The sequence below is a fragment of the Toxorhynchites rutilus genome, chromosome 2 (assembly GCF_029784135.1).
Source record: "Toxorhynchites rutilus septentrionalis strain SRP chromosome 2, ASM2978413v1, whole genome shotgun sequence".
NCBI lineage: Eukaryota > Metazoa > Arthropoda > Insecta > Diptera > Culicidae > Toxorhynchites > Toxorhynchites rutilus.
The window spans coordinates 315,280,738-315,308,571 of NC_073745.1; the positions used below are offsets into that span (position 1 = coordinate 315,280,738).

General features: G+C 37.8%; 1 protein-coding gene across 2 annotated transcripts; it reads right to left on the reverse strand.

Moving 5' to 3' along the window:
• LOC129768925 (protein fem-1 homolog B) lies at positions 1 to 27,632 on the reverse strand. 2 transcript variants are annotated; one of them, XM_055770869.1, is made up of 6 exons: positions 26,990 to 27,632; positions 7,518 to 8,257; positions 6,756 to 7,451; positions 829 to 931; positions 625 to 766; positions 1 to 554 (listed from the first exon to the last, which is right to left on the reverse strand). In XM_055770869.1, exons 1-6 carry the CDS (start codon positions 27,143 to 27,145, stop codon positions 397 to 399), a joined length of 1,995 nt encoding a protein of 664 aa, XP_055626844.1. In that variant the 5' UTR covers positions 27,146 to 27,632; the 3' UTR covers positions 1 to 396. The 2 variants fall into 2 exon arrangements, with proteins under 2 accessions (XP_055626844.1, XP_055626845.1); XM_055770870.1 differs by lacking the exon at positions 26,990 to 27,632 and adding an exon at positions 26,383 to 26,571.
• Between the last annotated feature and the right edge of the window lie 202 nt (positions 27,633 to 27,834).

The window sequence follows — 27,834 nt, forward strand, 5'->3', positions numbered from 1 at the left end:
TGTTCTAGTTTCGCTTTCTATTTTAATTTTACTACAGCAAAATTGCAAGAAAATAATCTTATGGCTCAGTTTTATCACGTTCGATGACACTTATATGCGATCAATCGAAATGAGAAGTAAAAAACAACTATCATGCGAGGTTCCGACAAGTTTGCTTGACGGACTCGAAAATAATAAAAAATAAAATCACAATTCTAGTCACGTTGTAAAATTTATATAAATATTGATTTCCTTCCTCACATTTCATTCGATATCTTCACTCAATCCATACTTTCTTCGTCTAGGACAGCACCCTTTGAGCATTTTTATACGAATCTCAAACCATCTTCTCAACACTCGATTGCCTGGTTTCCCAATGGAAGACTTACAACGTTTTCTCGTCGGGACAATGGCGTCTCAGAACTTCTCAGCGCAGTGCAGCTGCACAAAGCCCTCCAACTGTCGCGGAATCAGATCCTTGTAAGGCACACGATGCAGCGCTATACAGCGAGCGGCTAAACATTTCAGATTGATCTCACGTGTTTCGTAGGCTTTGATGAACGTTCCCATCGAGTCTGGAGGAAAGAAAGCAAACATTTATGTAATGATGACCGGCAGAAAATGAAACTTATCCCGTTCACTAACTTTGCACACAAACTTGGGAAGCCTTCAGACCGTCGCTATTGACCGCATCGAGATGAATACCGGCATCGATGAAAATTTCGACTAGATTCTTCACCACTCCTCTCACGTCGCTATCCGACATCCGAATGACGGCAGTTTGTAGCTGAAAAAAAAATGTCGTGTTAACGTGTTTCATTGCTTTTTCATACTTGCACTTTTACTTACAGTGGAACAGAGTGTGTGGAGGGGAGAATTCCGGTCGGCATCTACAACATCTACCGAGGCACCACAGTTCAGAAGTATTTTCACCGTTTCCAAGCACGGAAATCTAGACGAGGGAAATTGTTTAAGTGATCAGCTTCAGTTCAGTTTTTCATTCGTTCAAAGTGCAATTCCAAAAGGAATCGAACTAAAAATGCAGATTTTAAAAACGTATATTTTTTATTGGAACAAAAGTTTGTATTCCGTTTGGGTTGGAGGAAATATGAGTTTTCTATAGCATCTGGGAATTTTTTGGCTCAATTGTAACTTTTGAGAAGGGCGTATCGATTTTAACTAGGAAAAATCTTTGATAATTTATATCTCAAAAACTATGAGTCGTAACGAAATATTGTCTTGGAAAGAGTTATAGAGTATTGACGTTAAACGTGCGAAAAAATATACACTGACAAAAAAAATTAGTCCTCTTTTTTAATATACAAAAAAACTTTAATGTGCAATATCTAAAATACATATTTTTTTAATATTTTTACAATTTTTTCATATAAAATAGAAGTCATGTAAAAAATTTAAAAAATGTCTGCCATACAAATGAAACACAAATTTCTGCATTACTCGAGAATTAGTCAAGCAAATGAAACCAAATTTGGCATGTGGAGGTTCTAGGGTGTAATAAATGTTTTTACGATGATTAGACATTATACCCTCCTCTCTAAGGTGGAGCTGCCATACAAATGATGGAGGTGTAGGTTTCAGGGAACAATAAATGTTTTTATGGTGGTTTGACACTCCTTTCTCCTCTCTAAAAAGGGGGAGGGAGGGTGCTGAACAAATCGAGAACTAATCAAACAAATGGAATCAAACTTATCATATAGAGGTTCGACACTCCTCCCTCCTCTCTAAGGGCATGTAGGCTCCCATGTAAATGAAACACAAATTTCTGCATAACTCGAGAAATAATCAAACAAATGGAACCAAATTTGGAATGTGAGGGTTTTTTGTGCGAGAAATGTTTATCTGATGGTACGACCGCATATTTTCGTAATAGATTATGTTCCTCGTTACAAACAAATTTGATAAACGTCCTTTTACGTTTGATATGATGCCTAGGACTACTAAAATATGTAAACGGAAGAATTGTCAAACGATCATTGTATTTCACATTTCCCTCTGAAATTATTGCACATCTCATGTTTACGTAGTTCTAGAACCGCGTAAACCTTCTACGGCTAAGTAAAGTTGCACATCATCCGCGAACATGTGAATCTTGCAGTGCTTCAGAACAGATGGTAGATCGTTGATAAAGCATGAAAATAACAAGAGGCCCAAAATTGAACCCTGAGGGACACCAGACATAATTGGAATGTGTTTGGAATATTTTCCATTTCCATTTTTTCCAAAACAGCTTGCGTTCGTTTCGATAGATACGAGTGAATCAAGCTAACAGCTGAACGGCTGAACGAAAACTCAGAGGATAATTTTTTCAAAAGTTTAGTATGCGATACTTTATCGAAGGCTTTAGAAAAATCGATCAATATTAAAACAGCAACACCTTTCCTATCAATAACCGAGTGAATATCATCGTGCACTTTCAAAAAGGCAGAAGTTGTGCTATGTCCACGGCGAAAACCTGATTGAAGATGGTGCATTAGATTATAACTATTAATATGGTTTTGAATTTGATTTTTATCAATCGTTCAAAGACTTTTGACAGGGCGCACAGAATGCTTATCGGTCTTAAATTAGCCAAATTAACGCTTTTCCCTTTTTTTTTTGAATAGGAATTATTTTAGAAAATTTCCAAGCTTGCGGAAATTTAGAAGAAACTATAATAAGATTGAATATAAATCTCAATACAATCTCAAACCGAAGGAAATAAAAGTTTGATGAATTTCAAAGGAATTTCATCAAAACCCACTGCATCAGATTTAATTGAGTTTATTGATATAATAATATCGTTATCAGAAATTTCTGAAAATGCAAAACCATTCGTATTTACTGGAGGAATAGGGAATAATTCAGTGTCCGTAGAGAAATTGGAGTTAAAATATTCGTTAATTTCGTCGTTATTATTATCAAACAGTTCAACATGTTGTGAATTTTGACACACATTAATACTTTTCAGTTTTTTCCACAAGTCCTTGCTCGAATGTGTCGAAATTCGCTGATTGGATGTATAATTAATTTTTGCAGTGTTTACTATGTGAGTGACTCTGTTTCGAAGACGCTTGAATTGATTTTGGTTATAAACAGATCTATCCGAGATCCATAAACGATACGCAATATTTCTTTCCAGAATAGCTTGCGCGATTTCATTAGTAAACCATGGATTCTTTTTAGCACGTGCTGTCCTTAATGGAACAAAAGAATTGAACAGGTTTAATAGGTTTACATTGAAAAAGCTCAAAGCCAAATCGACATCAGTTATGCTATAGAGATATGCCCAATTAATTCTCTCAAAAGCATCCATAAGAGACGACAAATTCAAATTCCGATAATCACGGAAGGTATGGATAGAATCGACATGAGATCGACTTATTTTAATGGATGAAAATAAAACATCATGTCTTGAGAATGCTGGTGCAGAAACTTGGTTTAAATTTAAAACAAAGTCTGCATTATTTGTTAAAAATAAATCAATTAACGAACTACCACTTGAGAAAAAATGAGTGTTCGTAGAATTTATGCATTTCAAACCATAAAAATCAAGACAACTTTTCAATCTTTCTGATCCACTATCAGTTCTATTGAAGTTGGTATTAAAGTCACCCAAAAGTATAACATTTTGAAAATTTACAGATATATCACGCAGTTTGTCAAAAAGAAGTTCAGAACAATCTGTTCTAGGAGGGTTGTAACAAACCCCCAAAAGAAACTACTCCGAATTATGCATTATTTCTAGAAGCATATATTCAGTGCGAGACATGCTACCAACCCCGACAAGTATATCTGATGCGGAAAGTACTTTGCACTTCAAGAAGCTTCTGTAATAAACACAAACGCCCCCACCACGGCTGTAGTTGCGATCATTTCTAACGATGTTGTAACCATCAATTCCTATAAGAGAATCTGGGACATCAGCAGTCAGCCAAGTTTCGCTCAAACAAATTATATCGATTTTACTGTCATGAAAGCACATTTTGAATTCATCTAATTTACTTAATTGGCGCGCACAAAGACTTTGAATATTTACATGACAGATATTTATGTTATCTGTCTTTAGTGCACAATTCATCACAATACGAGGGATACAAACATTCGCAGGAGCATTGTAGGCACCATCAACTAACATCGAAACAAAACAAAAGAAGTGGAAACCACAAAAAATGCGTCATATAGCCCAACCCGTTAGAATCAACAATTGAATAGAGCAATGAGTAATCTTTCGTATAACAATTCATTGGTATTTCGATTATTTCAATTAACATTTGTGAAGTGGTTCAAGTGAAGAATGTATCTATCATAACGTGGTCGTAACAGCAGCAAAAGCAGGAACAACAGCAACAGCAGCAACAACAGCAACAGCAGTAACAACAGCATACACAGGAACAGCAGCCGCCTCAGCTCATCTGTATACCCGTCCCCCCTTACTTTTAGGAAGGATGGAGAGAAGGATGTAATATGGAAAGGATTCATGGACATAATTGAGAAGGAATAAACAAAAGCTTCGAAGGAAAGGTTTTCGACTTCATCAGGAGCGATCATTAAACTGCGACAAATCCTCCAGCGTACGTACCAAAACTGCTTCTGCGTCAACCGTAGCTTTGACAAACACATATCCGTCCTTAGTAAACACGGTGTATAATTTTCTCGATCGTCTCAGGCTGATAGCTTTACCTTTGATCCTCCTATCTTCTTCCGTTAGATTTTCATTGATATAGATTCTCTTGTCAACATTGAATCCAAGGTGAATCAATGACAAATTTCTCAATGAGAAGTAACGACGAAAGAAGTCTTCGCGAGCCAGTTTGAACGCAAATTGCAGTGCAATTGGTGGAGTGGCGCCAACCGAGATGTTTCCCCTAGCCAAACGTTTGGCATAGATCAATGGCTTACATTGTTCATTGTAACCAAGGGCGACCGCAACATTCCGAGATATTTCATTTAGGTCCTCATTTGTAGTATATGGAACACCAGCCAACAGCAAGTCAGAACTCTTCTCCATTGCACGTACTCGATTATAGTTCTGGTTGACATCAGTACGAATCTTGTTTACAGATGAAGATAGACAGTTGATTTCTCTGCTGCACTCCGATTTGAAAAGCTGAACATCATTCCGTAGCGTCGAAATTTCCATCTGCAGATCTTGCTTACAGGAATCAATCCTAGCGTTTGTGTTCTTAAACATGTCCTGCATACGCACTAGAAGCTCCGATAGGCTTTCGACTTTATCATCAATTTTATCCAGTTCCTCGCGCGAACGTTTATTTGCATTCCCGTCGCAGCTCAATCCCAAGGTGTTATTGTTTGTTTTGCCTCTCACCATCGTAAAAGCACTTTGTTTTGCTTCTGATGGTAGCGGATGAACCCGTTCTGAGCGTAGCCGATTATTATGACGGATCAATCGTGAAATGAGTTACCAATGAAACAATGGCTATAGATGTAGAATATGTTGGATTTGCACAACAGAGTTAGTTTGAAGACGAGATTGTAGCTAATCCAGAGCGTGGCACTTCATATGCTTTGCATCCGGTGATGATTCTAGAAGAATCGTGTTGCAGAATAAGTCCACGTCGAGGCGAAAATTACGTAGAAACTTCACATAAACCACTACGGTAGCCAGGTTACTCACTACTCTCGCTCATCCCTTTAGGAATTTTTAAGGAAACATATTCGGACGCACAACGACGAGCGAGTACAAAAGTACTCAACACCAAAAATACCCCCGACTTGCATGTATTTGCAAGCGGATTCTCCCAGGCACATTAATTTTGAAGCCCGTGTTAGGGAAACACAGCTCAGTGGGAAAAAAATTACCCCCTACTTGCATGTTTTGACAAAGCGAATTCCCCCAAGCACATTGATTTTAAAGTCCGTGATAGGGAAACGCAGCTCGGTGGGAACAAAAATACCCCCGACCTCCATTGTATATTTACAGAGCGGATTTCCACAGATACATCGATTTTGAAGTCTGTGTTGGGGAAACCCGATTTACGGTCAATCAAAACTTGGCAGACAATTTACAGTTATTAAATTGTTCATCTCATGAAAAATAACATTTGATGAATTGTGATAGACGCGTAGAAATATTTCCTATCAATTGATGCAAACATCTTTCCGATCTGTTAAGAAATGTTCGCGTTATAAGCATTCGAAATACAGATATGGTTAGTAAACAAATCGGCAGAACAAATGTATGGGAAAAAAAGGAAGTTCTTCCAGTTTTCATGAATTTAAACCGTTTAGAGATTAGCGAATTGTAATGTATATATCAAACAAATCTTAGAGTATTTCCGATTCGATTGGTATGCGAATCTTGAGAATTCGTTCACAGTGAAAATAGTTATTTACGTTAACTTTATTTCATAAAAACGTGACCTGTTTTCTGATTTGGCACCCTTCCTGGAAGACGTAGTTCTACGTCAAAAATGTGTATTTTAGATATTGCAAAATAAAGTTTTTTTGTGAATGAAAAACGAGTACTAATTTTTTCTCAGTGTATATTTTTTCACGTTTTGACATCAATACTCTATAACTCTTTCTAAGACACTATTTCGGTACGACTCATAGTTTTTGAGATATAAATTATCAACGATTTCTCTTAGTAAAATCGATACGCCCCTTTTCAAAAGTTACACTTGAGCCAAAAAATTCCCAAATGCTATGAGAAACTCATATTTCTTCGAACCCAAACGGAATACAAACTTTTGTTCGAATCAAAAATACTCATGTTTTCATTTGTCGATTTCATTTGGAATTGCTCCAAAGCTTACCTGCATATATCATCCGTGTGAAAATCATCGACCGGCGTGACACCATTCACCGATAAGTGCAACAGAGTCTGGTCATCTCTCAATCGAACAGACATTCGGTTAAGTTTATACACCAGCCGGTATACTTCTCTGAGATTATCCTCCGTAATTTCAATGTTATCCAGCCGAACCAGTTTCGTGATGATGGTGATTAAGTACAAAACCGTCACAATGTTGAGCTCGTATTCTTCCGCTATCACTTCCAGGACATCCTTCGGGTCCGGGTGTGCCAGCTTCACCTGATTCCGAGCCAACTCATCTATACAAGCGGTCATCACATCGATCACGTTGGCGAACCTCAACGGGACGTTAATGAAGATCATCTGCGAGAAAAGCTGGGCGAATCGGAGCAAATCCCGTTGGATGGAGAGAGAGTTCTGCTGCTTGAGATGCATTGCATGAAGCCACAAACTCTCGCAACGATCGAAGCGCCCATTATCGGCACAAACAGCTCCACGGAACACAATCGCCAGAGCAACTTCCGGACAATGGCGGCCCAGAATGCGTTCCCTAATTGTGAGTGATTCCATGTGCAGGGAGTTGTGATTGTAACGGATGGCCTGTAAATCCTGCATCGTTTGACACTCGATCCAATGCTCGTACGCGGCTATGGGCGGAAGTAATGGTTTTCGGATAACGTTGTCGCTGTCTTCGTACCTGGAAGTTTCAAAACAATACAAGTAAAGTTTTTTTTTTTTTGTTAGACAAATCATTTGAACCAACCTCAACTCCATCGCCGAGACCAGATAGTGAAACGCCTTCGGCAAACTGTAGTTATCTTTATCATTAGCGAATGAAGCTCCCAGCAGTTCAAGGGCGTCAATTCGTTCCTCACGTGTCAAAAAGTTTGGTCTGTTCACAAACAATAGCACCACCGATTCCCTGGATCGCTCCCCAGCGCAAATCACCGGAGTCATTCCATATTCGTTCCGTTTCAACACAGCGTCAAAATTCAACAGCGCCGTACAAACATCAGTGTGACCACATTCAGCCGCATAATGCAATGCGGTGGCTCCACAATTGGCTTGTTCGTTTGGCAGCGCTCCATTCTCCAAAAGATACTCCACCACATCCGCATGCCCCTTGTATGCGGCGATCATCAAGCAGGTGTTGTTATACGCATTGGCAAAGTTGATATTCGCACCGTGATCTATCAGGTACCGGATAATGTCCAGCCTTCCATCGAAACAGGCAGCCCTCACCGGGGTGGACAGATTTTTCGTGTGATGATTCACGTCCGACCCATGCTCTACCAGAAGTTTAATAATGTTCAAGTGACCCGCCCCAGCTGCCACCCACAGCGCGGAGGCACCCTCAATCAGATGGCCATCGAATTTGACGCAGCCTTCCCTCTCGAGGTCCGGTCGCACCTGAGTTAGCAGTATGCGAACTACATCGTAGTGACCGTTCATCGCTGCCACGATCAGCGGGGTGTACACTTGGCGATCATCTTCGCAGAATTCCTAGAAGGGAAAAGGGGAAAAACAGAGCAGATAGAGAGAAGCGACATTAGTCACGCGGGTTGAAATAAATACGTCGGCGCGAGGTGCACGACTGAGAGTAATCGATGGCGGCAAAAATGGGTGGGAAATAGAATGAAAACATTGAGGAGTGAATAATATGTGTAAAAATGCGTGGCATGAGGAAACCTGGAAATATAATAAATGACTAAGTTCAGAAGGAAGGTGAATAATACTCGTAAACGCAAGATTGTCTACACTTGAAATTCTTCGTTGATGTTTAACTGAATGTGTTAAATTTGGTTAGTTTTTTTTCCCGTATGACAAATAATGTGAAATCTGAATTGAAATAAGATGCTCTTTCATTTATGAAAACGATGCATTTATATCATACATTGGAACATTCTTTGTTCTAAGCTTAATCTTGATCTAAACTAAATCAAGTAGATTAAGTTATTTCTAGAACATTACACTACGTTTACGCAGTGATTTGATCGAAAACAAGAATCATTTTCATCCTCGCGTACAGTATGAGATTAGCTGATGCAATATTTTTATGTGGATGAATTTGTTTCCAACAAAACCTCAACCCCAAAAGCTCAAGAAAATTTTAATTTTAAAATCCCACGCTAGAGATATTATAAAAAAAATAAGAAATCAGAGCAATTGTTATTCACTTTTGATTGAAATGATGATTGATATCTGACAATTGAGTAATCAACATTTGTGTCAAATGTATGTGACGAATTTCACGCCAACTCGTCTGATACCTACAAAATTTTTGTCAAAGGATGAAATGTAGGAAATTGTTTAAATTTTCTCAAAAAAAATACCCAAAAATTATTGGAAAAAAATTTCGCCGACAAAAAAGTTATTATTAAAATTAAAATTCATTTTTTTCAAAAACGTATTTTTTTCAAATTCCCAAAAATATATATATATATGAATAGCCCTTACAATTTCCAACAAGTCGTCCATACATCGGAAGATGGGCACTTTTACAGGGAAGTTTTTCTAACAACAACTTTATCATGTTTTCTTTGAAAAAAAATACAACTTATCCTAATATTGTTTAAAGTCCAGATAGCGATATTGTGTATTCGACAAAGTTTTAGACCTTGTTGAAATATAAACTTCTGTCGAAGACATAAACTTTCGATCTTTTATAGTTTTTGGAATATAAATCATTTTTGTATGAAGACTCCTGAAAAAATAATGTTTTGCTCGTAACATTTTTGTGTGCTTTTTTTTCAGCGAAATTTGTTTGTATTTTTTGTAAAAATTTAAACAATTCCCTACATTTTATCATTTGACATGAATTTTGTAGGTATCATAGTTTTTTAATTATATTTTTTTGTAAAAAAATTGGCTGTTTCCAAAAAGTAGTCTAATTGATTTTCGAATATTTCAAGTATGCAAAGTTGCTTAAATGACCCGTGTCTTTACACCCACAACGTTTCACTGCTATCTGAGATGGTGCTGCAAACGGCCAGTCGAGTTGGCATGAAATTCGTCATGTAGCACATTTGAAATATGAAATATACATTTTTACAATCGTTATGAATGAAACAGAATGCACTCAAAAATTACTGTATGTCAAAATCATAAGTATAAAAGTGATACAACAGTTGCCGTTGTTAAAAATTTACAAAAGGCTGGAGTGTTTTTTTATTATTTTATTCAACTTTCGGCTCAATGTTAATTCCTTCCGGAAGGCAAGGCAGGACCTTGTTACAGGAAGGCAACAAGGACCTGTCATGAGATTTCACGAGGTATCTTCGTCAAACAACTCCATAATTATTAATAACTATGAAATTCAAATCACTCTCCAAACACGTGTTTCGACACAACTGGTGAACATTATTTTGCTACAGAGAGAAGTGATTTAAAATTGCTTCAAAACTGCTGGGAACTTTGCAACTAAAAATAATAGGGTATTCTGTACAAGACAAAACTACATTGTTGGCGTGAAAAATTATTTTACTCAATACGTTTGTTATCACCAGTCTTCAGAAAATATACGCAGCGCTGCACTCGAGTCTAATTATCATCAGCGCGCGTTAGTATCAAACACGTATTCTCTCTCGGTACGAAGTGCACTAAACTCTGAAACAAGTGAGCACAGCATTCAGATACTAAACATCGCTTCTTCCTTGTGTAATACCCGCCTCATTTTACACACACACACATACACATCAAATTCTAGCGCCCCTTTTGTCTTCGCTTATTCTAAACAAAGCACAAAAACAACAGCGCGCTTTAATACCAACCGTATACACTTGTGTGATGAAAAATAACTCAACAGAGAAAGCAGAGCAGACAAACCAGATTCGACCGCGGTTTAAAACTGGATATATAAACCGGTGTGAGGAAACGGTGCAGTAAGGATGTTGTGGATAAGTTGTATTTTTTTTCAAAGAAAACATGATAAAGTTGTTGTTAGAAAAACTTCCCTGTAAAAGTGCCCATCTTCCGATGTATGGACGACTTGTTGGAAATTGTAAGGGCTATTCATATATATATATATATTTTTGGGAATTTGAAAAAAATACGTTTTTGAAAAAAATGAATTTTAATTTTAATAATAACTTTTTTGTCGGCGAAATTTTTTTCCAAAAATTTGTGGGCAAAACTGTTCATTCAGGTGAGCGGCTCAGAGCCGCTCGTTCATTGAAACAATCCGACTCATTTGAGCGGCTTTTTTAAACGCGACTCTTTTTGAGCCGAAACTTATTCCAAAAGCGACTCTTTTTTTAGCCGAGACTCTTTTGGAAAGCGGTTTTCTTTTGAACCGCGACTCTTTTTTGAGCCGAGACTCTTACCGAAAGCGGCTCTTTTTCGTACCGCGGTTCATTTGTAAAGAACCGTGAATCGTACGCTCCTTCTGACGAACCAGCTCAAATGAGCGGCTCGTGAGCTCGTCCATCTGTAGTTCGAATCATAAAGCAAACGGTGTTGACAATAAAACATTTCAACTATGTTTCAGTATACGTTGATTTGCCCGAGCGCATGTGTGTACAAGGAGTGAGAGTTCAACTGAGTGCAAAACAAAAGTTGAACCGCGTTACATTCCGAACACTTTATCAATTATTTATCACTTCGTATATTATTTTGAAATGCATCGAAATTTTGTAATAAACGTTTAGTAGGAAGGATTGGAGACACCGAAAAGGGCTGATGGTTTGCGTGGTTTTTTGTAGAAGCAGTTGAAGATGGGTGATTGATGATTAATTGTAGCCCTCGCGAGAACAATACACAAGCTGACCATATATCGTAGTTTTTTCCCTATGACCAGAGATGCCAACCTTCCTGATATCCCAGACTTTATGGCACGTTTCCTGATATCCTGAGAAACACTCAATTTACCGATTTTAAACACCACGATTTTTTACCGATATAAAAACGCAGGCAAAAGAGGAATTGGTTTGGTTTTTTCACATCCCTAGAACCGTCGACATGAAACTTGCCCTTCAGCTGGGCACTGAAACAATGGTGAACAGTCTCTTTCGGAAGTAGTACCTCAGTCGTTCATTAGAATTGTGAGCACTCACCTTCGATGGACTCTGCCATTTCACGTTAACGCGAGTGCAAAACGGCAAATCAGCTAAGTACAGAAATGCGTGTTGTCATCCAATCGTGGATATCCAATGACGGATATTCAGGGCAAGAAATAGCCGCCAACAGCAGCTGTTATCAAGTCCACCGCCGCCGCCACAAAGAACACCCTCACCAATGGCTTCAACAAACATCCGAAATCCACCTCCAGGCGGTTGATAAACAATATAAAATCGTATCGCTTCGTCCTTTCGTCTTATTCAGATGATTAAGGTTTCCAAGTTGAATAAAAATATTTTGGGTTATTTCAAACATATTGAACATTGTGAAACTGGTGCTATAACGTTTTTAACCCAGATTTTCAATTTTCACACATAAATGTGGGACATATTTTGTTTGAACAAATAGAGTAGTGCGGGGCAAAAGTGTGCATTGGCCCTTTGAAGCATACGAGCATATAATTTCGACAACAGTGTATTCGTTTGATACATTATTACACCAGTAGCTCACACATACATTTACATACAAGTGGCAAATTTTACATTTCATGAAAGTGGCAAAAAGTTATGGGGTAAAAGAGTTTTGCGATTTTTTCCATTTTTTTCTGTTTTGGAGATGATAATTAACTTACCTAAAATAACTGGAAAGTTCGAAAGTATACTGTCAAGGAAACCTCCATTCTATAGTAGATGATTGTGCGTATTCGTTTTAGTGAAAAAGTTCATAAGCTTTTTTTAAAATTTCGATTAGTTCAAAAATTGCTTGTGGATCAAAGATACGCACTGGCTGTGGGGCAAAAGTTCGCACCAGAGTTTTGCTCTAAAAAAATATAACATGTTTTCAACCATATTTTTAACGGGACCCACAAGAAGAAAACTCATTTGAAGAAATGCACTCCAGAAATGATCAAATGACCCGACAGAGGCTTCGGAAGGGAGTCTCGAAGCGTCGGATTGCGGCAGACCTTGATATTTCAGAATCAGCTCTGAGGAAGAGGCCCATATCAGTGAGTGATTTATGATTTGAATCTTCTTTGATTGACATTTCTACTTCTGCTGGGATGTGCCAGCGAGCACCTAGGGCGGTTCAGACAAATATTCACGAGTGAGCAGTCTGAGGATCTGGTGGACCACTGCATTGGGATTCCAGCTTCTTGAAGAACCATCGTCTATCTCTTCGAACCCCACAACAGCGCAACGAAGCAAAAGCGCTCCAATGCAAAGCGCCGGAATCCTCAGAACCGAATCCAAGATGAGGAAGAAAAATAAACAATTGCTTAAAAATAATTCTAAATGAATTTCAAATGAAAAAATGCATTCAATTCAACAACGATTATGTTTCGTTTATGTTTTCACAATGATTGAAGTTCATTCATAAATATTGTTTTTTTTTCAACAATGAGTTTCAAATAAATCAAGTGAAGGCTACTATGTATCTATAAACTTGATCTATATTAATAAAAATGATTTGGTGTCCGTTCCTCCCGATTTAACTCAAGAACGGAGCAAGGGATTAAACAGTCAACATCAGGATTGATGCGTCTTAGTCTGCATTAGGTTTATATGTCAAAAAAGAAATTATATACCGCGAATATAGATTATGTATTATTGTTATAGAAATAATTTCTGTGGGAACTTGAGTGTTCATTATGATTTATATCAATATATCAATTGTGGGAGGGACGAAGTTCGTCGGGTCAGCTAAAAAGAATTCTGTTTCAAATCTTGGACATTTTCAGATTTCTTATATTGTCAGACTCCTCCCTCCCAAAAATATCCACGTGGTATGTTCGACCCTAACACCCACTCATCTCCACCCATAAAACATCAAACAGCACCCCCCCCCCCTCCTCTCCACTGGGTGGTGTCTACACACTCTGGTAATGATGCTTCTTCCGCTGGTAACGATAAACCATTTATTTTTGAAGTACAGTTCAATAAAGTGCGCCACTATGGGGCAAAAGTACGCATTTGCCTTTTTGTATTTAAATAGATTTTTGTTTAACTACAAACAAAACTCGAGAAATTCTTGTACTACGTTTCGAAGGTAATATATATAGTTACAATTCGGTAAGCAAATTGAATTTTATTTGCTTTTATTTCAAGAGTTATTGGACGACAACAGCTAGGTGCGCACGTTTGCCCCACACTACTTTACAAGAAACCAGCGAAGAGGAACACCCACAAAAACCACAAATCAGAGACTTTGACCGCTTTGTTTGCAAACACGCAAAAGAAACGCTTTGCCGCGTTAGACGACAATCTTACGGTTTTTCTGTTGTTTTTTCTCACATTTTGATTTCACTACGCCACAAAACACTTCTACTCGCGAAATGGCTTTCCTACAAACGGAAACGGATCGACTATCAAACCGTTGAATTATGGTTAACAAGTACAAAGAAGACCTATTTTTGTTTTATTTTTGTCACTTCATTGTCTGCTTCCATTTATCTCATTTCTGAGAGAAAGAAAAACATATGAAATGGACTTCGACATAGGTTCCACCGCGCGCGTGTTCGACATTCGTTCCCCAGGAAAACAACTCATGTTTCTTTCCCAAACATGGTTCCATGTGTTCAAAACCGAACATTTTGTCGCTGAAGCCAAACAACCCCCTCCGCGTGTCAAACTTGTGTTTTCGCTAATTTTTACAGCTCAATCAGCTGATGCTGAACGGTATTTTTATGGGTGCATTTGCATTTTCTGCTTCAAATCTCTCTCTTATGGTCTATTTTTAGCTTCTCCAGCGCTGAAATAGCTGAGAACGTCGAAACTTCTCCCCAGACATCGGTTGAGAAAAACTCCCTTTGCCAACCTTGGTTAAGTTCGTTGCGGATCACGACCCACACGATCATGCAGGCGTCGTTTCGCGGCACCATCACCAAACAGAGGCGAAAATTTATTATCTTAGCGTGCTCGGGAAAGGAGATGGGAAGATGGACATGTTGTAACTGTAACAGGTTATAAGTAGAAGCATACATTTTCCGCTGGTATGCGGAACTACGGCATGAGTAGAATGTGTGGGAAAGCGCTTCACTATTTGAGGGGCTTAGAATGAAAGGGGTGTGAATGATTTGATCGATTTCTCCACATCGACTCTCTCTTTTGGTCATAACTTAGCTGCAAAAGCATTCCCAGCTATATTTAACAATGTGGAAGATAGGTCAGAACCTCATCTTTCGGATTCTACAGTGCGAGAAATTCCTATAAACGCACATGTATATTTTGGCTGTAAGATTAACTTGATATATACATCCAAAATATTTTCATGGGAATTAAATGACCTTCGAACATCAAGTTTATCTTGCCAAGAGAAGTCCCAATCCTATTCTCAACAGTTATTCAGAATGAGAAAAACGTGTTTTCAAGGTAGAAATTCTTATGAGCGCACATCAGACTTTATTCTCAAAGAACGATTTATACATGAAAATGACAGCATTCAATATTTGGTTGGTTTACCATTTTTCAGAATAGTTTCATAGACACGGTTTGGCATTGACTCAATCAGATTATCCAACATTTCATGTGGAATTTTATTCCACTCGTCCCTTACACATCTCTCCAACTCACGAACTGTTGCAAATTGCCGTCCACCACTGTAGACTCGCCTTGCCAGGATTCCCCAGAGATTCTCGATGGGATTGAGATCCGGGCTACGAGCTGGCCAGTCCATAACTTGAATGTTTCTTTCGGAAAACCATGACAATAATTTCTTGCTTACGTGAATGCCAGCATTATCCTGCTGGAAGATGAAGTTTTCGTCCATAATGTCTTCTGTAAATGGCACCAAAACACTGTCCAGTAGCTCTACATAGTTGTCGGAGTTCATCCTTGTCGAAATAGTGGCGATAGGAGTTTTCCCTTTTCTTGAAAACGCAGCCCACACCATGAGACTTCCACCACCAAAATTCCTGCTCAACTTCACTTCGGGATTTTTTCGTAGATCATGCCAATAATACGCGCAGCAGTCGGGACCAACAAGATTGAACTTTTTCTCGTCGGAAAAGATCACTTCATCCAACTCTGCCTTCCAATCCATGTGCTGTTTAGCGAAATCCATTCTTGCTTTAATGTGCCTTGAGGTGAGGTTTGGTTTCTTTGCCTTCTTCGTGTAAACCAGATGTCCAGATCCTCGCAAAATTTGGGAAACACGTCGTTTGGATATGGGAAGGTCCAGTTCTTGCTTTATTTCCGAAGCATTAAATTTTCCAGTCTCCCCAAGCTGAATGATGCGGTTCCGGTCGCGGTTTGAAATTTTGCAGTTACCTTTATTCTTCCTTCTGATGCCATATTTTGGGCCCTTCTTGAAAAAATTCCGGACCACTGTTTCTCCTCTATCGATCCTCTTTGCTATCTCCCGGTTGCTTAAACCAATATCCTTCAATTCGGATATTAGTCTCCGCTCAGTTTCGTCCAAGAACTTTCCTTTCGGCATCGTGCTTCAAATTCAATTGCGCTACTTCACTGCTTAGCTGATTGTAGTTAACTCGTTCTCACGTTACAACCTTACCAGGATGTGTTGAAAAATGGCCAAGATGTTTACATATTGGTGGGACAATATTTAAAATGCCAGTTGCGCTTAAGAGAATTTCGCACCATAATTTTAAAAATGTTTTAGTAAAAAAATATGTTTGCACCAATGATGACTTAAACAACAAAGTTAGTACTCATTTAGTCATTAGGAAATCACTACGTAAAAAAGGAATGGTTTTATCTACTATATATCTAGAATTTTCAGAAAACCCAGGTGCGCTTTTAGGATTTTCCCCCACTGTATAGCTATCTTAAATTGGAACGTTTTTGCAGTTGATTAACTGAATAAAAAGTTGATGAAAATAAATCGATCAAGTCACTTACACCCCTTGCATTCTAAGCCCCTCAATTAATTTCATGCATGTTTAGTAAGAATGATTATTCAATATCTCATTCTATTGGTTTTTAATTCACATTCTTAACATAATGAAAAGTTAAAATAGATTGAAACAATATAAATCTGATGAATGACGATGATCCCATCTCATTCCCCTACAAAGGTTTAAGCAGAATAAGTTTTCCTTAAGACATTTCTCCTTCGTAACATCTAGCAGAAACAGTGAACAAAATAGAAGAAAAGTCAAGAAAAGGGCCTGGATGGATAAAGAAGAATAAAGTGCACCCAAACCAAACCACCAGCTCTATGGAAAATATTGTTTAGGGCACTAAGTAAGAAATTTAGTATATTTTTTGAACCCTCATGATGTTCACCATAACAAAACGTGAAAAACGTACTTTTTTTGCTCGGCATTCTCAATAGCTCAGAGATAAAAAATAATCAAAGTGCATCCTACTATGGGTGTATCGAGAAATATTATCGAAAAATATTTAGAAATTTTGATTTTTTTTTTATTTGGAGATTTAGTATTGCTCTTATGCGTATTTAAATGCTTTCTTACTCCTACACCCACACACCTAGTGTTGGAAAACATTTCATCTTTGGCCATTTCTTGTGCTGGAGGGTCAAATGCGCAAATATTGAGCTGTTTTAATAGCTTTGGTTTGCAGGTTTGTATGTATGGGAGCAGACATCTCTTTCTTACTTCTTTCTTAATTTAAAAAAATATCAAAAAAATTCTTATTTTAAAAAACAGGCCATGCGACGTCAATGGGAATCGAACCAAGGCCGGCTGGAATGCAAAGCTGTCTCATACGACCACGCTATCCATATAGATATTGGTGCGGTTATAGAAATACATGATAATATTACACCTCATCATAAAATGAAGTTGGAAAATGTTTTCTAAGAGGAAAAAGAAAAGCATGAATGAGAACAGATATACAAATGCGCTCTGCCATACAAATGAAACACAAATTACAGGGGGTACACAAACACAAACTTCTGCAAAACTCGAGAACTAATCAAGCACAATTTGGGATGTGAGGATTTTTGGGTATTAGAAATGTTTCTATGATGGTATGACACCCCTCCCTCCTCTGGAATTGAGAGGGGGGTTATTTGCAAGTGGTTGAAAAATCTTGAACGAGAATTGTTTCTGAAAATAAGTTTATATTATAATGAGTTTTGTTAGAAATACTAGGAATTCTATAGTAAAAGGGGTCGTAATGGGGTCGATTAGAAGATCAATCAATGAACAGTTCTGCGATTGGACCCATGAACTTGCTCATAGTAAGAAAACATGATAACAAAATAACAAAAAACAAAATTTGGGCGGGACGAAGTTTGCCGGGTCAGCTAGTATATTATACAAATGATATACACGTATTATACACGGCTCATTTAATGTAATAAAACGGGATGTCATAGCATGTGCTAAAAATTATCTTTGGGTGTAGAAATATGTGTTTTTTTCAGAATTTTGAATGTGTTGCCATTTTTTACCTAGAACTATGTCTTCAATTAAGAGGGTAAATCAAAAAAAAAGGTCACGTTTTTATGAAATAAAGTTAACGGTAATAACCACTTTTGCTGCGAACGTAATTTGACGATTTGCATACCAATCAAATCGACAAATCTTTAAGATTTGTTTGATATGCTATATATAACAATCCCATACTCTGTAAATGGTTTAAATTGATGAAAATTGGAAGCAATCCCATTTTCCCTTACATTTGTTCTGTCGATTTGTGTGCCTACCTAACTTATACAACCGCGAGGATAGAAATAACGAAAGGGAAAGGGAAAATGAGTGTTAGACGGACATGTTAAGAAGAACTTCAATTGTATTTTGGAAATTCATATTTTCCAAAACATAAAAGCAGTTTCTTACAGTTCAATATACTGGTTTTCAAAATAATTGGCCAAATGTGTTATGAAAATGTGTTTTTTCATGTTTTTACTGAAATTAAAACAAGCCGAAAAGTAGAACATTTCATTTTTATCGATGCGGGTATAATGGACATGTAGTGGGGGAAATATATACAGGTTAATAATATATGAAGCGTCGAAATTTATCACTCGCGAGAAGAATAATTTCGCTCTCTCTCAGTGGTTGTGTGTCCAGTAACTGAAAACAAAAAGATAAAGCAATATAAAAAAGAGTTGAATAATTTTCCCTTCACTTTCCATCATGCATTGGATGTGATTATGAATGTGAGTGTCCATTTCAACCCCACCAGTGCGATTATTTCAATAATTTAAATTTATCATTTACGAAAGAATTTATTTTCGTACATACCTAATATCGCTTCTCTGTCAACCTACAAACCGAAATATAACCATCAGCGAATTCAATTTTGCAATTACACCACTCAAAATGCTTAATATCGAAGCCATAAAAGTTACATCCACACGCGGAATCATGTTTGATTTTCGGTTTTTGTTTCCGTATTCCACCTTTGTATCCATTGTCATAGGATGGTTCAAATATTATAGAATAGCATGTAGAAGGGGTTCCCATCAACAGAAATATGAAATTCATATTGCAACTATACAAATCAACCACCTGTCCATTATACCTCCACTATCCGTCTTATTCGCGGTTCCCCTACGTATGAATAACTATGATTTGCTTGTATTCGTATATTCGTAAACTGTGTATCCAAACCTTATCACTTATGAAATATACTATATAGAAAATTAGGAAATTTTTCTGAATCCCTATATACTCAACTATAAGGCTATGATGAAAAACGTATTTTTCTTTTTTTGTAAAAAAAAATTAAAATATTGTAATGGGTTGTATCTAGGACATGGCCGCAGTTTTTGACTTAGAACTACGGAAATATATTATTCAATCCACTTGTTCATCACTTCGGATATTATTTTAGAATGCATCAAAATTTTGGTAATATCTTTTTTTAGCTATTTATTTTTTTATTGCTTCAGTAGAATCGAAAGACTCAGCACTTCTCGTTTATTTGGTTCAACTCGCATCAGACTTTCTCCTTCCCACTCAGATATCGATCACAAACTATGAACCCTTTTGCTCCTATACTTCGCTCGAGATGTGATCGAACCCCAAAACATGCAACATTAATGTTACCCTGCTGGAATGTGAAATCATACTTTCATGAAGTTCAGTGTATATCTATATTCCAAAATTCTGGATACTCTTCCATATCCGCACTAGCACCCAAAAATTATCGTATGCTGCTCTTCTATATCGTAGCACACCTCGATACAGAGCGCTTCCTCTCCTTGTATCGAGCTGTGTGTGTATGTGTGTGAAATCAGCATTAGGCATGAATGATATCCGCTCGTTGTGTTATGCTAGCTCACTCACATCTGTGTTTTTATTCTATTCTATTTTTGGTTTCCACCACTAGCTCCGAGAAGCACCCTTGTGGAAAGAAACTCTATTCCATACTCCTCCTTCACCCGACAAGAAAACAATCCTCTCCCGCCTGATGTTCTGCGGCAACCATGTTTCTTCGATGACCACCAAACAAGAAGTGGTGTGGCTTCAAATCGCAGCTGGCTTATTTAAACCAAATAGTTGGAAACGGGCAGAAACGAATGTATCAGTTGCTCGTTATTGACAGCTCTGTTCGGGAATGCACACAAATCGTCAGAACAAATGTATGGGAAAATGAGAATGCTTCCAGTTTTCATCAATTTAAACTGTTTGGGCATTAGTGGATTGTACTGTATAGTATATCAAACGAATCTGGGAGAATTTCCGATTCCATTGGTGTGCAAAGTATCAGAATTTGTTCGCTGTGAAAATAGTTGTTAACGTTAACTTTATTTCACAAAAACGTGACCTGTTTTCTGATTTGGCACCCTTCCTGAAAGACGTAGTTCTACGTCAAAAATGAGAAAATACTCTAAGTGCATCTAGCATGATGTACTGCGACATGAAAAATTATATCGAAAATTCAACAATTTTTTTTTTCATTTCGAAATTTTTGTTCGGATATTTTTTATTCTTATATTAATTAAAACATAATTTTCATTCAAATGTACGTATTTTGATTCGTTTTTTTATTCAGAAGGGGTTCAATTTTTGGAAATTCGGAATTCTGGAATTTTTAAATAAAGTTTTGAGCCCAGTACTGTTTTGAAATGTGTTTTCACCGTCTACTTTTTTCTCATTTTCACGAAATCGATAATTTATCTGTGTTAGTGGAAATTAATTTATAAGACTAACCATCTAAACTATCTGTAGAATTTTGTATTTTGTAGGTTGACAGTTTTGATCTTTGAATTACGACGCTCTTTGCAAATGTGTAAGGATGTGTAAGAATGTGTAAGGAAACGTTTTTTTTTCAATATATGTACAGGCAAACCTTTTTTTTTTTTGTGCGGGGGCACATTTTTAAGAAAACTTTTTTGTGCGGTAGATAGGGACCGTATAAAAAAAAGTTTCCCCCAAGAAAATAACTCAAATCCACGCCATTCACCGTTCGATTTCCTTTTGTTTCCCTGCTTTGCGATGGGACACTTTGCCTTTTCGGTTGCGCGTGGTTTTTTTGTGCTTTTGTTGCATGTCGAAACGTGTTAGGAATCATGTCATGCAAAAACTTAGAAAAACTTAGAGCATTTGATGAGAGGAGGGGAATGATTTCAGAAGTGGATAATTGAGACGCAAATATGCTTTTTTCGCACTGAAATGCATATAAACCATCGAAAAATGGACTAAATGGACGATAATTTCGTCAAATATGCTTCTTTTCATACACCGCACAAAAAAAAATCGCACAACAAAAACCGCACAAGAGAAAATCGCACAAAAAAAACCGCACAAAAACAGGTTTTACTGTACTTAATTTACGTGAATACGAGTTTAATTAGTGTCTACTACGAATACACGCACAGCATGCGAAACTTGCGAAACTGCAAAAGCGATGGGCGACAAGACAAAGAGAGAGAGAAAGAGAAAGAGAGAGAGAGAGAAAGAGAGAGAGAAAGAGCGATAGAGAAAAAAGAGAGAGAGAGAAGAGAAAAAGAGAGAGAGAGAGAGAGCGCGCGAGAGAGAAAAAAAAAGAGAGAGAGAGAGAGAGAGAGAGAGAAAGAAAGAGAGAAAGAAAGAGTGAGAGAGAAAGAAAGAGAGAGAGAAAGAAAGAGAGAGAGAAAAAAAAGAGAGAGAGAGAGAGAGAGAGAAAAGAGAGAGAGAGAGAGAGAGAGAGAGAGAGAATAAAAGAGAAAGAAAGAGAGAAAGAGAGAAAGAAAGAAAGAGAGAGAGAAAGAGAGGAATAGAGAAAGAAAAAGAAAGAGAGTGACAGAGAGAGACAAAGAAAAAGAAAGTGATAGAGATAAAGAGAAAGAGACAGAGAGTGATAGAGAGAGACAAAGAGAAAGAAAGTGATAAAGAGAAATTTGAATATGATAAATATTACATATTGCCGACATATCATCGTGGTACATCATGGTAAGATGCACTTTGAGTATTTTTTTTTTATTTTCCACTTCCAAGCTATTGAGAAAAATGTTTTTCATGACGCTGGTGATGGGGTTTGGGGGCAATCTTCACGAATGGATACAAGGAAATCAGAGAATTGAGAAAAAAGGAAAAATGCAGACAATGGAACAATGGAAGGATATTTTCATACCGCGCAATACTTCAAAGTTTTTGAAAAAAAAATCACACATATCAAAAAAGACATACTAACGCATTTGAATATAAATTAGACCAGTACTGGATCTCAAAATTCTAAAACAAAAATCAGAATTTAGAAATCTAAAAAAAATATTTTGTACCCCGCAACACTTTTATAATTCTGAAAAAAAAACACACATGCCTAGAAAAGGCGTAGGGACACATTTAAATACGCATTAGAGCAGTTACGAATCTCTAAATCCCAAAAAAAAAATTGGTACTAATTTATGATTTTTTTTTATAATATTTTTCAATAAACCAGAGTAAGATGCATAGAGATGCATTTTGTTTTCTAATTTTAATTCCGAAGGCAGTGTTTGGATTTCGATCAAAATCGAATGATACACAATGTGTCATGCAAGTAAACTCTCACGAACATATAACCAAATATGAGAGGATCATTCAGATACTTGTATGAATGTCAGTAATCACTTGTGTAATATTTAGTGATTAGACTGAGAGAGGATAGAAGACTGTTGATTGCATATCCGATCTGTATCAAACATCGCATACCATTTTCGAAGCCTGCATACAAGTTTGAACCGCATATTGTGCGATTCATATAGCACGTTACGGAGAAGAACGTCTACGTTCCGTCAACGTCTCCACCAATTCACACATGCAGTCAATGCTTCCACCAGCACCGTCCCGTCAAATGCCAAACGAATGATTTATTTAATTTTATTCATGGTGTCGCCACCTACAACAATTTTAAATTGCAATGTCCTCTTTCAAATCAGCATGCCTAGAATCAGTTCTAAATTTTGAAAAATTCAATGAGAATCATTGAATTCAATTATTTAAATGCTTAAACCCCGTAGTCCGACCCTCACGCAACAATAATAATAAATAGAATAATTCTTTCAACTAGTCGCAAATGATTTTCACTCCGAAATTTGGAGCTAAAGGCCCATTTATACGTTGCTAGTAGCTGACTTGACAATGAGCAGCTACTGACCCGGTGGACTCGCTTGACAATTGGTTGACTCGCCTTGTCCGTTCACATAGTGTGAGCTGCTGGCGAGAAACTAGATACTACGGCACGGGTTTACCTGGGATGCCAGGCGATTTTTCAAATGTCCATCAAATAGTCAGAAACAGCAATCAGGTCCGAATTTGTCAAATGATTGGTCCGAAATCGACTTCTTTATTGGTAGTTTTCATCTTAGGTTTTCAGTTGAATGTATCATTACACAATTTTATAGAGATTACAGAGCAGTGTTGAGAATAAAACCTGAACAAGTGGAAAAACTGTTGAATTTAATTGCTCCACAAATACAACGCCAAGATACACTCATGAAGGATGCTGTACCTGCAAGAGTGATAATATAAATGACATTGATATGCCTTTCTTCTGGAATATTGTTCAGATTGTTGTCGATATTTTTTAGAATCTCGAAAGCATCCATAGCTAAGATAATTCCGGAAGTATGTGATGCTTTAAATGATAGTCTAGAAGACTTTTTAAAATTTTATTCACACGCGTCAAAAATTAAAATAATGAATGAAAATGTACTTTTTTAAATCGAATATGTATTCTGTTTCTTAGAACCTTACTTTTTTTCGCAAGTTGTGAGTGAATTTTGAATGAAAATTGTGCCTGATAATGATTCTATATTAGACATTCTCCAGAAAACTATCTCAAAAAGAAAGCGTGCCCCGCCAGCGTGCAAAACAGAATAACAATGATTTCGTTAAGAAACTATGAGGGTTTTATTTGTTTTTCCAATAATTTTCAAGTCTATAAATATCTTCGCATATTTTCAAATATCTTAAAAATAGAGACATTTCTTTACATTTGGCATCCCTGATTCGAACGCTAAATTCTGTTTTTGACGTTTTGAAGCATGCGAGTGCGAGTAAATTCAAAAAACTTTGAAGTAGCTCGCACGCCGGATCACACATGACAATAACTGGCATGATGTGTTCACACGGTGTGAGTAGCTGCACTGCAGTAACTGACTAGACCGACTCGTATGCTTGCTCGCACCGTCTGAACCCGGCTTAAGAGATATGTTGGCATGAAAAGTACAGTAAGTTGCTTATAAAGCGATATGCTGAGGCACCACTCAGTGTCGCATTGGAGTCGGTTTTGACCAGTAATTGGACATTTGCGACTGGTGGCGACTTTCAATGTGGGGCCATAATTTGGGTCTCGAACTCAATGTTTACAAAAATGTCCAACTAGAGGTAAAAATGTCTAATTAAACGTGTTGCATCACAGATCTGTTCAATTAGCCTAATGTCGATGTAGATGTAAATTACTGTACAACCAAATCAAAACAAAAGCCGAGACACAAAGCCCAGACAAAAACCAAACGAGCCGTCCGTCTCCGTCAATTATTCTTTTCTACAAACCCTGCCGGTCGTTTTCGTTGAACGTATGCTGACGGGTCGTTACGTTGCTGGTGTATGTGAATATTTTCATGAGAATTGCATGGTAGAATCATTGACGTATGGTGACGTGACGGGACGTGAACGTGACGTGTATGTTGTATGTGAATCGCACTTATATCGACCCATTTTACTATAGCGAAACCCACTGCACAGGAAAGTGCAAAGCAATAAATGATACAAGAAAAATTACGTCATCATTCGGTCACCATTTGCGGAGAGCAACAAATGGGGAAAGAGAGCGGTGTTGCTAGTAAAACTGTGCGGTCTATATGAATATTCACATTTCAAGGAATAGAGGCGTTAAAAATGGAAAATCTAATCTGACTACCCTTCCCTTAGCCTCTATCGAGCTAAATAATCATATAGTTTGCACTCTCTGAGACTTAAAAATCAGGATCTGCTACATTAGCTGAATATGAATCTTTCGCTTTGCGTTTTCCGTACGATCCTGCTGTTTCATGATGCATGGAGAGGTCGGTATGCATATGGTAGATGCAAAGAAGAAAATAAGCTTTCTGCACCGAAAGCGTATATGATAGCTTTGCTTGCATGCTGGTGTGCAATGAAGTGCGAGCCGATGCAGATTGTTTGTTTCTTTGTTTTTAAGAGGCTTTAAACTTTGCAGTTCATTCGCCTCTATCCGATGCAGAGTTGTCTCGTTCTCTTTTGTGTCGTGATTTGCAGCACATAACAATAGAATACCGCTGGGGGAAATGTTTCCTGAAAGATCATATTTGAACGAACGAAAGCGATTTTTTCAATGAGTGGATCATTTGGCAAACACTGTCCGAAGGTATTTAGAATGGCCTGCAAAAAAATGGAAAGTGCTTTTTTCACCATAGATCCAAAGGATATTTTTTGAACCACTTATGGGTTAAAAAAATATCCAAAATTTCTTATACAATGTTTTCCATAGAACTGGTGATTTGGTTTGGGGCACTTTTCAAATGTCCTTACCCTGCCAGTTCCTTTCCAATCGGTGCCAATATCTTCATCTTTATTGACCGTGAATTAACATGGGGATTCCGGCTGCATCCATTCTCTAATCCACACAAACGAGCTCCCGAATCATATTCTAAAGGAAACTCCAGGTACCTAGGGGATGAAAATGTCCATGGAAACTCGCAATCAAAAATTCCACAATTCATTAATATCTCATTATGATCATTTTTTGAACAAAAGGGTTTATGAGTAATCGATACATCGAACATAACCGAAAAGAAATGTTATTTATCGGCACGCGCCGCATGTACCTTTTCAAAGGCGGACCGCTGACAAATTCCAAAAATACCAAACATCGCAAAAAGAATCAGCTGTTTGTTTCGACTCGTCAATAATCGCCAACGAATGAAATAAACCATGCGAGCTACTGATACTGCCATGACCCAGAAGTATGAACTCATACAAACGTCTCCAATGTTTCTTTTTCCATTTTGAACACATATCAGCGTAGGATCTGTCCAATACAATTGTAGATTTGTCTGTTGGCGATGCGCAAATCTTCCGGAAGACCTCGAATGAGAACGCAGTTTCCATCCTTTGAAACGTTTATCTTTTGCGTTCCGAAGAATTGTCGTGTTTTCTGAGCTGACTCAAAGGAACATCGAACACCAACATATTTTGCGGAGCAAGTATTACACACCTTCAAAGACTCGTTCGTTGGTCACTGACCGCTTACAGCGAAACTGCGTGTTTGTTTTCCGCACAAATAAACGGAAGCGAGATGCGATTCCATTTTCCCAAGAGACTGAAAATGTACACCTTACGCCACGAATTGAGGTTTTCCTGGTGACGAAATTGTTAAAATTAAACGCTGTATGTGTACGAACGCGAGCCGCGAGAACGGCGAGGATATTTTATAGTTCATTAACGGCGTGATTTCGCGGAGCACACCGTCATAGCGAAACGGAGTACGTATGTAAACGAAATGATGTCCAGTGTTGCTTGCGATTCCGCACAAAGAAATCTTGTTATCCCAAGTATAGAATCGATCTGGGGAAAATGATCATTATGATATTCTGTTCCACAAAACAAGCATCGTTAATATACATAGTAAAACTGTTTAAAACGGTTCAGTTGGAAACACTTTTTCCTCACACAAAGCTAACGATGGGAAAACACCAACAGCTTTATTCAAGCTGTTTGCCAAAAAGAAAGCGAATCCTCTGCAGAGGGACCGACAGAGAAACAAAAACAAAAACCTGCGATTTTCACCTCGGATCAAATACCCTACCCCATAACTCATTTACCTGATCCACGATAGCCTTCCGATCGTTTGCACTTTCGATATCCTTCAGCGTGGCCAAAAGCAGCTTCGCGAACCCATCCTTACAGGCGTAATACACACGGTGTACCAACGAGAGTGTGTTCAACTCATGACCCTTATCCGGCATATCCTTCGTCATGTTAGCTGGCTTTCACAAATCCCAATTCCGCTGGATTCGTCGTCCTTTTTCACTGCCAATGTAATGAAATAGAAATCCACTGTTTCCCTCACTTGTCTGTATAAACCGCGACACGGACGCGCCACGACGAGCTTTCCAATTTTGCGACTCGAACCGACTTACGTCGAATTTTCACTATGCGCGTGATGAAAATGTTCTTTCTTCCAACCCACTCGGTGAAAAGTGCGAAAATGCTGTGCCCGTGCCGATTCGGGTTTTTGATGTCATGTATGGTGATTGTTTGTTCACTAACACGACTCGACTCTCTCTAGCGATTCGGCCCGGTCCGGTCAGGCTTGAACGATTGAGCAGAAAATACGACGTCGTTCTACTAGATGAAACACCCACACACAATGCAGAAGATCACCAGCCCCCTCCCATCAATGGTAGCAGAGGATCAACTTCGAGCGCTGGGTACAGCAATTCGCGAGGAAAAAGGAGGATGCAAATCCACGTTATGATGAGCATGATAATAATAACAAACCCGATGATGACGTTTGGCGTGTTTGTTTTGATGTCATCTTCCGAGACCCAGTGGTTTAGTGCAATACGGTTTGAGCAAAACATTTTATTCGAGTAATTATATTTACAGTAATTTACATTTAATGCGATATTTAGCTGATTGGACAGACCTGTAATGCGACACGTTT